General features: G+C 43.0%; 1 protein-coding gene across 1 annotated transcript in view; it reads left to right on the top strand.

Annotated features, from left to right (window-relative positions):
• Pik3cb (phosphatidylinositol-4,5-bisphosphate 3-kinase catalytic subunit beta) overlaps positions 1–12,509 on the top strand; it is a 110,449-nt gene that overhangs the window by 55,488 nt on the left and 42,452 nt on the right. Inside the window, exons 6-8 of the mRNA XM_028869985.2 lie at positions 517–696; positions 4,146–4,316; positions 5,667–5,744. Coding sequence (XP_028725818.1) covers positions 517–696; positions 4,146–4,316; positions 5,667–5,744 — 429 coding nt within the window. The remainder of the gene's footprint in view (positions 1–516; positions 697–4,145; positions 4,317–5,666; positions 5,745–12,509) is intronic.

The raw sequence follows: 12,509 nt of genomic DNA, 5'->3' as shown, positions 1-12,509 counted from the left end.
ATTGAACTCAGGACCTCTGGAAAAACAGTCGGTGCTCTTAACCTCTGAGCCATCTCTCCAGCCCCTATATCACATTGTTTTATTTTCATAAAACCAGGAAACACCTCAAGGAATAATTTTTTTTTTAAATGACCAGTGTATTTCTCAAAAGAATGAACTTAGTATACAGATCAAAAGTATCCAGGCTGACCCTAAACTCCTGATCCCCTGGCTCCACCTCCCAAATGATGGGATTATAGGAGAATGCCACCATACAAGCAACTTTAGCTAAATATTAATTTTAACTTGGGAGCTGTGACCCTCAGAATACAGGAACATGACTTGCAAATTATCAGAAAACAAATTTTATGTGTGTTCATGTTTAGCATATAGAACAATTTACTGGACTCTAAAGCACAAAGGATGTCTACACACACACACACATTATCATTGTACATATTGTTACAAACTTTGAGCACAATTGGTTTTCTAGCCAAGCATAAAATATGTCACATTTTCTACCTTCTCTCTTTTTAGGATGTCTTTAGTTTTCAAGTGTCTCCCAATTTGACTCCTATAAAAATAAATGAATTGGCAATCCAGAAACGCTTGACAATTCACGGCAGGGAAGATGAAGCTAGCCCCTATGACTGTGTGCTACAAGTCAGCGGGAGAGTGGAGTATGTATTTGGAGAGCATCCACTAATTCAGTTCCAGGTATGTATACTGACTGATCGTTCACTAGAACAGTGTACACGGTGCCTCTAACTACTTCATCTTTAGGGAACTGTCTGTGGCTGACTGAACATTTGGAACCCACAGAAAGCTTTGCAGAGTTATATATTAAACATCTATTTTGGGACCCTGCCCCTAGGTAATCATTACTAAAGTTTGGGCAAATATTTGTCTTTTTCCCAGTTATGTTTGCTTTGAGGACAGTGATTGTATGTGTGAATGTGTGACTATGTGTTTGCATTCTGCTTGTGGATTATTTCAGTGCTTAACATTTTCCTGTAACACTGTGCATTTTCTAACACAGTTTGTTATGTGTAGCTGCTTATTATTTCTTTATGAAGACATGTGATTTAAGTGCTATATTCTGGAGGAAGTAAACCTACTTGTTAAATAGATACTTGTAAGCATCTCTTGGGAAAAGGAAAGTTTTCTTGTTTTTTTTTTTTTAATTTATTTAACTTTATTTTATGCATTGGTGTGAAGATATCAGATCCCCTGGAACTGGAGTTATAGACAGTTGTAAGCTGCCATGTGGATGCTGGGAATTGAACCTGGGTCCTTGGGAAGAACAGTCAGTGCTCTTAACCACTGAGCCATCTCTCCAGCCCCCAGATTTCCTTGTTTTTAAGGGCCAGCAAGATGGCTCAGCAGGTAAAGGTGGTTGCTGAGCAATGCTGAGGACCAGAGTTGCCCTCTGACCTCCATATGTAAGCGTGGTATGCAAACCCACACACATACATTTTACATGCTAACAGAATAATAATACATTTTAAAAAGAAAAGATTCTGTTAGTTTTTTTTTCTTTGTTTCTTTTGTTGTTGCTGGGGATTGAACCTAGGGCCATGTATGTTGAACATGTGCTTTATTTACCACTGTCTACATTCCAATTCATTGTTTTGTCATATTTCTTACTGCTTTGTCCTTTTTTATTACTTCCACACGTGGAAAGAATTATGCAAGCATTGGTTCTCAATTGATCTTCATATGTAAATACTTTTTTTTTTTTCCACTTTTGAGTTGAGCGTACACTGTCTGCAGTGGCCAGTGAGATGATGGTTCTCTGGGTACAAGGTGTTTGCCTCCAAGCCTGATAACTTGAGTTTGATCCTGGGACCCACATAGTGAAAGTGGAAGTTGTTCTCTGACCTCCACATGTGTGCTATATGGCATATGTCTCCCCCATCCATAAAAAATAAATTAAGCAAACAAGCCAGCTAACTGTCTCACTCTCACATTGCAAGAATTAAACTTCCTTAAGTTGTTTCTGGAATCAAGTGGCGTTCACGTAAGGCATGTATAGTGCACTATCCCACTCCCCTCGAGATCTGTATTTTAAATTATTTATGTTTTGTGTGTAAGATAAGCTCTCACTATGAATCCCTGGCTGCCCTGTAACTTACTATGTAGACTAGGCTGATCTCAAACTCTCAGAGATCCACCTGCTTCTGCCTCCTGAGTGCTGGGACTAAGGTCTGTGCCACCATGCCTGGCTCAAGATTTTTCTTGGAAAGAATCCATTTCTGGCTTTGTCATCAAGGAACTTAAGGATACTTGTATTGATTTGGAAACTAAAAAGTGGTTGCTAAAGGAGTAGTAATTGGGCAAGGGCCTGGTTAGAGGTCAGTAGTAGCCGATTAAAGCTTGGGTTGGTTTGTTTATTTGATGTTTGTTTTGTTTTGTGGTAGCGTTGGTGTCTTTGAGACCAAGTTCCACTCTATAGCCCTCAGGGAGGTAATCCTGCTCCAGCCTCCCAGCTGCTGGACCACACCAGTGCGTTAGCTGGCACGCCTGTGTGTTTTATTCTGTTCTGCCAAGAGGGATAAGGCAGGCGCCAGATATTAAGTGGTGTGTGGATGAAAAGACAGATTTGAAGCCAGGCATGACAGTGCCACTCATGTGCTCCCAGCAGTTGAGGGCAGCGGCAAGAGGCTCTGTAGTCCACAACCAGCCCGGCTACATGACACCTTGTCTCCAACATCCTAAAAGGAAACGGGTTGATATTGATTTAACAGTAACAGAATTGTATACCGCTGTTAAGGTTCTGGGTGGCTCCTGATTCAGGAGGGAGGCTAGGACTAAGCTGTATGCACAGCTTTGGGGCAATAAGCAGTTGACCTTCTGCCGATCAGGAGGAAGAGGGTGAAAGAGCTCGGTGAGCAACCTGGAAGCACAAGCTTCTCTTCCTTGGCTCTGCTGTCTTGCGAGGCATTCTCCATCAGGCCAGCATAAAACCCATTGGATCTTCTCTCTCTCTCTCTCTCTCTCTCTCTCTCTCTCTCTCTCTCTCTCTCTCTCTCTCTCTCTCTCTCATATCTAGAGAGAGAGAGAGGAATAGTCACTGTCTATTTAAGAATTCTTTATGGCGTTTCCTGGTTCTTTGAAAATAAAACAGAGCCATAGGCTGAAGTGGCCAGAGGTCTTTTCTAGGTAAATTGCTGGCAGTGCTCACCTAGAATCCTGTGCTGGAAAAGGGCACTTTGGGGAATGACCCACATATACCATTCCTGGCTGATTGGCCTGAGTGTGACCTGGGCACCAGACAAATCAATTTATATATGGGTGTTCGAGATGTGGGTGTGTGGTGAGGTACTCCTTTCTGGTTCTCACACTGTGAATTGTGAAGTGCAGCTCAGGCTTTTGGAGACTGTTAGGAAGAATAACCATAATGTATGCATCTCTCTTAGTCCCTAGGTAGGTGCTCAATTAACATTAGCTGTTTCCTGCGGGGTTTTGTTGATTGTCTGATGCTGGCAATTGCACTGGGCTCCTTGTACCTAGTGGGCGGGTGATCTACCTCCAGATAGGTCTCTAGATTGCTTGTACTGGGCTAACTTGCTGTTTTCCCAGGCTGGCCTCAAACTTGTGGTCCCTGGCTTTAGCTTCCCAGCAGTGCACCACAAGAATGCACCGCCCTGCCCGTCGCTGTATTGTGATTTTAGTGCATATACATGTATTTATTGTGTGTGTATATGTGTGCACCAGGGTGTGCTTGTGGAACTCCGGGAACATCCTGTGGGAGTTGTTCTTCTGCTACCACAGGCGTAAACGTGGCTCTTTTCCCAGTGAGCCATCTCATTGCTCTTGTGTTGTAATGTTTTTAAAATTATTTTTATTTTGTGTGTATGGGCATTTTCTCCATGTGTATGAATCATTTGTAGGTATTCGATGCCCGAGAGGCCAGAAGTGGGTGTAGAATCCCCTGGACCTGTAGTTACCGTTGTGAACAATATGTAGGTACTGGGAATCCAATCCATGTCTCCGGACAAGCAGCCATCTCCAGCCTTCTTGTGTTGTGGTTTCAAATGATTATGTTCTTGATATAGAATTGTATAGCAGTCTATACTGTACATTTAGTGTAGTGTTGTTCAGATTAATTTTCTTTGTTGATTTCAGTGTTTGCCTAAAAAAATCTGTCTCTTTTGCTACTACAGTATATCCGGAACTGTGTAATGAATAGGACCCTGCCCCATTTCATCCTTGTGGAATGTTGCAAGATCAAGAAAATGTATGAGCAAGAAATGATTGCCATAGAGGCTGCCATCAACCGAAACTCATCCAACCTTCCTCTCCCTTTACCACCAAAGAAAACACGAGTTATTTCTGTAAGATTCCTGTTTCAGTCTTTGGTAACCCCAAAGCCACAAGGCTTTCAGTTTGCGTACTTGCTCTCTCAGACCCATTTCCTTTGCTCACTTCTCCTTCTGTGAAAATCAACATCTTTGCCAAAAGTTCATCGACATTCACTTGAGAAAAGCTTTCTTCTGCATGGCACTTTTAGTGCTCCCACACCAAATACTAGCAGATTAGACATTATCCTTTATCAGCTTGAGGCGTAGCCAGTATAGTTATATTTTGTGTCCTTTTTTCAGACTGAGTCTTGCTTGTATCTCAGTCCCCCGACTTGTGACAAACTTACTTCAGCTGCCTAAGTGCAGTATATTTCATTTCTATCAGCTTAAAACAGTTTGGGGGTGAGTGTGGGGTTGAAACAATGTTTTACTGTGGACTCAGGCTGGTATAGAACTTATTATTTAGTTTAGGCCCATGGTAGTTCTCCTGCCTCAGATTCCTATGTGCTGCTGGAATTACAGGTGTGAGCCAGCATGTCACCTTTTTACTCCCTGCCTGCCTCTTCCCTCACTTCATTTCTTAGAATTAACAGACATAAAATCACGTGCTAGTAGTTCTAGTGCTTAATTTGATATTTATGATTTTGGGGGAGCTGGGGTGGTGGGATGGGATTCAAGACAGGGTTTTTTTTTTTTTTTTTTTTTTTTTTTTTTGTTTTTTTTTGTGTAGCCCTGGCTACACAAAAACTCACGATGTAGACCAGGCTGGCCTCGAACTCAGAGATCCACCTGCCTGTGCCTCTGGAGTGCTGTGATGAAAGGTGTGCACCACCTCGCTCTGCAGTATTTATCATTTTTAAATGTTAGGTCAGAGCTCTGTTTTCATAAATTTGCCCTGTGTGAGAACTGAAAGACTGCCATGACTAGTGTCTAAGGATTACCATTGCTGTGATGAAACACCAGAACTAAAAGCAGCGTGAGGAGGAAAGGGTTCATTTGGCTGGTTTATATATCCTGAATCACAGTTCACTGGGAGAAGCCAAGGCAGGAACTCAATCGGCAGGAACCTGGAGGCAGGAACTGATGCAGAGGCCATGGAGGGGTGCTGCTTACTGGCTTGCTTTCGATGGCTTGCTCAGCCTGATTTTCTAAACACTCCAGGACCGCCAGCCCAGGGATAACACCACCCACAATGGGCTGGGCCCTCCTACATCCACCTAGAAAATGCACCACAAGTTCCTACAGCCAGATCTTATGGAAGCATCCTCTCAACTGAGGTTCCCTCCTCTAGATGAGTCTAGTTGACATATGACTAGCCACCAGTTATCATGTCATATTCATTTCTCTCTCTGAAAAGCCTTTGTTTATTTTGTTCCTTTACAGCATGTCTGGGACAACAACAACCCTTTCCAAATTGTCTTGGTGAAAGGAAATAAGCTTAACACAGAAGAAACCGTGAAAGTAAGTACTTGTTAAGGCTGCATGGCCCTGCACCCTTGTATAATTCATGAGCTTTGTGGTATCATTCATACCCATCCAATATGAAAGATAGAGTGTAGCAGCTTGTTATAAAACTGTTGAGTATTTGCTCTGTCTTGGTTTTTTGAGTCAGAATCTCAGATAATCCAGACGGGCCTCAAACTAGCTGTGTAGCTGAGGCTGGCCTCAAACTCCTTAATTCTCCTGCCTCTATAGGCATAAACCACTGTGCCTGATAGCCTTTTATTAAAGGATCATTTGACTAGGAAAGATCTACGGGAAAGCCTGATGTTATGTTCTTAGTGTATGTCACAGGAAACTCTGGCTTTAGATCTGAAACTTAGCAGAAAGGAGCTTGTATGCTGACTATGGTCTTGCTAAGTTATTCAGATGTAGAAAGCATTTGCTGTGTTTGTATGTTAGAAGTAAAGCTTGAATGTGTACAGCTTACAGATGTTGTCTGATGTTAAATAAGACTTTGTTTTGGGCTCAGCTCAGTCTTTCTTATTAAGCTGTGTCTTTGTGGTTCATTTGCAGTTTGCTTTTCTTCTGTTTTAACGGTATCCTTTTCTTCTAATTGAAAATTTCATCATTATCTTTTCTTTATCTTCAGCTGTCTTTCTTTTTCTTTTCTTTTTTTCTTTCTTTCTTTTTTTTTTTTTTTTTTTTGAGACAGTGTCTCTATGTAGCCCTGCTGCCTAGCTGTCCTGCTAGAACTCACTGTAGCCCAGGCTGGCCTCAAATTCACAGAGATCCTCCTGCCTCTGCCTCCCCAGTGCAGGGATTGAAGGCATGCGCCACTACCCTGGCTTTTTCTTTTTTTCTCCTTCTTTTTTTTTTTTTTTTTTTTTTTGAGAGACAGGCTCTCATATAGCTTAGGCTGGCTTCAAACTCCCTCTTGTAGTAAAGATGAACTTGGACTCCTAATCTCCCTGTCTCTTACCTGCCCAGCCCTGGATTGCAGGCACATGCCACCATACCCCTGCCTTTATTATTTTTCCAAATTTAAAAAGTCTACCACAGGACCAGAGAGATGGGTCAGTGTCAGAGCACTGACTACACCTGCAGAGGACCCAGGTTCCGTCCCCAGCACCCACACAGCAGCTAACAACTGTCTGGAACTCCAGTTCTAGGTTATCGAAGACCCTCTTCTGACCCTCACGGGCTCCTGCATGTTTGTGGTGTGCTTTAATTAACACAGGCACTCCGGGCAGTGGTGGCACATGCCTTTAATTCCAGCACTCGGGAGGCAGAGGCAGGTGGATTTTTGTGAGTTCGAGGCCAGCCTGGTCTACAGAGCGAGATCCAGGAAAAGGCGCAAAGCTACACAGAGAAACCCTGTCTCGAAAAATCAAAAAAAAAAAAAAATAAGAAAAAATTAACACAGGCACATACACAAACGTGCATGTGCACACACGCAAACACTCACATGCATGTACACAAATAATAAGTAAAACTTGTAAAATATATATCAAGACTTTTACACAAAGTTTGAAAGTACGGACAGGTTGGAGAAACAAGAAAAAAAGAAACATCTTTTCTTGTCTTCTTGCCATCAGAAGGAAATCTAACTCAATAAGCCTCATCACTATCCTCTGTGTTTCAGCCTTGAACAAACATCCAGTTATTTGTTTTACTCACCTTTGAAGACATCTTAGACATTCCTGTGGATTAGTAAATATTCAGTAGAGTTCCTTAAGGATTTCATTCTTAAAAGCAGAAATCAAACACAGTGGTAGAATGTCGTGGTATGAACCTGGAATCCCAGCACTTAGGAGGTGGAGGCAGGAGGATCAAGAGTTGAAACCAGTCTGGGTTACTTGAGACCCTGGAAAGAAGCATGGGTAGAGTGTGCATAGTCAAATCTACCTTCTGGTCCTTTGGGACTCTGTATATTTTATATTCCATCCATGTGTGTGCTTTCACTCAGCGATTTGTCTACAGATGCGTAGTGTATGTGGTTACAGAGGGGGCTGCATCCTTGGTCTTTGCCTGGGGGCTGCTGTGTCTGGCAAAGAGAATAGAACGGGTCCTTTGTTTTGGTATTGGTTGTCTTTTAACTCTGTTGGGAATTGGCCCAAGGCCTTGCACATTAGATCAGTTCTTTGTTTCTTTTTAAAAATTGTTACATTTTATTCATTTATTGTGTGTATGCATGTGCATGCATGTGAAGTCAGGGGACAACTTGCAGACATTCTCTCCTTCCACCACATGGGTCCTGGAAATCATTGTGCATGGCAGCAGACACCACTGCCTGCTGAGCCTTCTTCTTGCTGGCCCTAGTTCTTCGATTCTTTTGTGGTTCTATATTATTATCCAGTAATAACAGCCTTTTTACATCTATTCAGTTTCTTCATCCAGAAGGTTAATCAGGCCTTCAGTCTGTGCCTTATTTTTCTCCAGTACATTGTGATTTATTTCTTTGTTAATGGCAGACTGAGCCATTATTTCAGGTCCTAAGCTTTTGTCATTTTCCATCAGCTGGAGAGCTGGATTCTTTCATTTGTGGAGAGAAGAAATATGTTTGATGACATGCTACTCAATGTATGTTTCCCCACCTACCCACCTTGTTCCTTTGGTTCTCTTTTGTCCTCCCATCTCATGGGATCATGTAGTGAGTGAAGTGACATAATGACATAATTTCCTCCTGATGTAGGTTGCTATAAAGGTCAGGTGCTCTAGGATTGTGTTAATGAAAAGTGAGAAACAAACAAAGTCTTTCCCAGCCTTTTCTTTCCTGAATCCCTTGGCTGGAATGTCTGATATAAACAGAAGAGATGATATAGTGTGTGAATTACTGAGGGTTTTCTGGAGAAACAGCCAAGAGGAGATGAATGTACATGTCTACACGTGAATGTCAAGATGTATCACAGTGTTTTGGCTGGAGACCTATGGCACAAGGAAAACCACGTCCCAGTTACAGAGATTTAATATTTTAGGGTTTTCACTTCTGCTTGTGGGAAATAATGGCCTACACTTTGCTTTTGGAGAGTGGGCCAGACCGGTGTCTTCCACTGCAGCAACAGCAGCACAGTAGTATGCAGTAGCCTTCTGCCTCAGCGTTGATTATAAGCATGCACTACCTGGCTGACACGCTTCTTACTTGTGGTACCTTTAATTTGTATCAGGATAGCGTTGACCCAGATGATAGTGGAAGGGTCGGGATGGAGTTCAGTAGAATGGCTTGCCAGGCGTGTGCAGGCGGGAGAACAAATGGACGGGTGAATAGATGGCCATATAGACAGGCAGACTACGGTCAGATGGATAAAGTTGAGAGCTTTTGTCTGTTTTTATTTAACTTTCTGAGACTTTTTTGTTCATTTTTTTTGCTTGTTTATTTTTGTTTTTGAGACATGGTTTTTCTATGTAGCTTTGACTGTCCTGGAGCTTTCTCCATAGATCAGGCTGGCTTCAAACACAGAGACCCTTCTGCCTCTGCCTTGAGAGTGCTGGGATTAAAGGTGTGTGCCACCACTGCCCAGCTCTTTGTTTTTTTAAAATTTGTGTGTATGTGTAAGTGAATGTCACATGTGTCCCTGTACTCCAAGAATCCCTTGGAGCTGGAGTTACAGGCAGTTGTGAGCCACCCTGTGTGGGTGCTGGGAAGTCCTTGTGAAGGAACTGTAGCAAGCTCTCTCTCTGAACCACTGAGTCATCTCTCCAGCCCCTCCCTTCTTGCATTGTCTATTTTCTAAATAAATTAATGTAAGGTTGGTATTTTTTCTTGCTAAAATGTTTGAAAGAATGTATTTCAAACTATCTGATCCTTGATTTTTCTTTGTGGAAAGGCCTTTGATTAAGAAATATGGAGTAGCTGGGTGTTGGTAATGCAAGCCTTTAAACCCAGCCCTCAGTGGGCGGAGGCAGGTGGATTTGTATGAATTGGAGGTCATCCTAGTCTACATAGCAAGTTCCAGGCCAGCCAGAGAAAGAGAAGAAAACTGGATTGGGCTTGAGAGTTCAGTTCCCAGCGCCACATTGAGCGGCTGACATTGCCTGTCACTGCAGCTCCTGGAGATCTGACAACTTTGTCCTTCACAGGTACCTGCACTTGCATGCACACAACACACACAACACACAACACACACACACACACACACACACACACACACACACACACACAATTAAAAAGAATAAAATGAAATCTTTCAAACTTAAATAAAAGAATTTAATTTTGGATGGGCAAATGTCTCAGCAGGTAACCCCTCTTTCCACCAAGCCTGATGACCTGAGCTTGACTCCCAGAACCTGTGTCGTGGAAGGAGAGAACTGACTCCTGCAAGTTGCCTTCTGTCCTGCACATGTGCAGCCTGGCACGCATGCATGCACAAAATAAATGTTATATAAAAATTTAAACATTTAATTGCATGTTCACAATGCATTGCATACATATATAAATTGTCACAAATTAATTTAAAAATTTTAAAGAAAAAAATTAGTTTCCTCAGAGGCTATATAAGTAGTAAAATTTTCCATTTCTTTTGTGCCCATTTTGGTAATTTTTTGTCTTTCAGGGAAATACTTACTGATCTACAGGGTACTCCCCAACCTTTCTTATTTCTGTTTGTTTGGTTTAGAAACAGGGTCTCACTGTGTAGCCCTGGCTGTCCTAGAACTCATTATGTAGACCACAGTGTTCTTGTTACTTTGCGCCTTTTCTGAACTCACTTGTAGCCCAGCTGCTCGAACTCACAGAGATCCGCCTGCCTCTGCCCCAATGCTGGATAAAGCGTGCGCCACCCCCCCTGACCACAGTGTTCTTAACTCACAGAGATCCACCTGCTTCTGCCTACCAACTGCTGGAATTAAAGGCGTGTGCCACTATAGCTGGCACTTATTTTAAGTGTGTGTGTGTGTGTGTGTGTGTGTGTGTGTGTGTGTGTGTGTGTGTGTGTGTCTGTGTGTCTGTCTGTCCACCCGCCCGTCCGTGTCTGTCTGTGTCTGGGGTGCTTGTATGAGTGTGTATATGCCATGTTAATGGAGGTGCCCAAGGAGTCCTGAAGAGATGGTTGTGGACTCCCCTTTTTAGGTGCTAGGAACTGACTTGAAACTTCTGGAAGAGCAGCAAGAACTCTTAGCCTGCTGAGTCATTCCATCTGTAGAATCCCTTTAAAGAATTACCAAGTAGGCCAGGCTCAAGGAAGATAATCTCCTTCTGTGAAGTTAGCATATCTGATCACCAGAGCTCAGTCCATCACAGTTACAGGATCAGAAGTCATACAGGGTTCTGTGAGATCCAAGCAGAAAGCTCGAGATTCTCAGTGATGACTCACTACTCTCTGGCTACACTGGATTGTGTCCTAGCATGGCAAGGGGGTAGGATTCTGTGGGTCTGGATTCTTGGTCTGTCTTTGCCCAGTTCTGCTTTTTCATCTTTTGTGTATACAGTTTTGTTTGGTTTTTGTGAGTGTCTCACGTGGTCCAGGCTGGTCACAGACTCACTATGTGGCTAAGGATGACCTTAGACTCTTGGTCCTCCTGTCTCTATTTCCCAAGTGCTGGGATTAAGGCATGTGCTGCCACACATATGTACATCCTACTGTTGAGCAGATGCCTCAGCTGACTGTTGCTCACAGTACAGAAGATCCCGTTAGGCAGTCAGAGTATAGAGAGAAGCCAGGAGCTGCCCCAATGGGCAAGCATCTTCTGACTGTTGGAGGCAGCAGAGATTTCACCCATGTTTCACTCTCCTTTTTCTTTTCTATTAACTTAAGTTTTTTTCTTTTATCTGTTATGTGCACATGAGTGTAGGCACATGGAATTTGTGTGGAGCTCAGGACAGCTTTGGGGAGTAGGTGGGTTCCCTCTTTCCTCTGGTTCTGAGGACTGACCTCAGGCAGGCAGGCTTGTGTGGGAAGCACTTTTACCCCCTGAGCTCTGGCCCGCTCTTGTACGGTGGCCACAGCAGTAGCAGAGACAGCTTCAGGAATGGGCATGTCTTAAATCTCAAGTTGAAGTTTCTTTTCCATTAGAGGTGCTGTAATCTGAAGAATATGGTACATCATCATGAGCTTTTCTCTTTATTTCTTTTGAGCAGAAAATACTTAGCGTAGCTTGCAAAAAATACGCATGAATTAAACTCCAGCTTATTCGTTAGACTAGATGCACATTGAGGTAATACTTGGAAGATTGCAGGTCGAGAGCAGCTTAAAGCTTGGCTAAGTTTCATATGCTGTTCAGCTTATTCCTTGACTGTGCATATGAGGATCTGAGTTTTCAATCTCAGACTGGTGTGTGTGTGTGTGCCGTGTGCGTGCAGGAAGCCCTACAGAAGCACTGAAGGCCTGGTGAGCACTGGAACTGGAACTGACAGAGAAGGCTCATTGAAATGCCTCAGGTATAAAGGCAAGGCTCTGCATTGGATGTGCACATAACCCACCATTTCATTCCTAATAGAATGTCTGAGGTCAGTTCAGAAGCACTTAGAGTGCAAAGACCTGAGAAAATCCCAAGTTGTAAGGACAGTGACAGTGATCAGATGCAACATTGAGGTGATTCATGTCACAGAGACGTTAAAGCAGCTGTTATGGATAAGTTCCTGCAACCAAGGGCAAACACAGATTCTAAACAGAACATGAAAAAGAAGAAACCAGCTCAAGCTGCATGATGACACACTTTTGTGATCCCATTACTTGGGAGGCTGAGGCAGGGGGATATTCCAGGCCAGCCTGGGCTATATAGCCCGACCTGTCTCCAAAATAAACAAAAATTTGAATCAAGAATTAGAAGTTAAGTGAGGCATGATGG

This window comes from Peromyscus leucopus, chromosome 7 (genome assembly GCF_004664715.2).
Source record: "Peromyscus leucopus breed LL Stock chromosome 7, UCI_PerLeu_2.1, whole genome shotgun sequence".
Lineage (NCBI taxonomy): Eukaryota > Metazoa > Chordata > Mammalia > Rodentia > Cricetidae > Peromyscus > Peromyscus leucopus.
The sequence above is the reverse complement of the archived record's forward strand: the minus strand, read 5'-3'. Positions and strand labels throughout refer to the sequence as shown.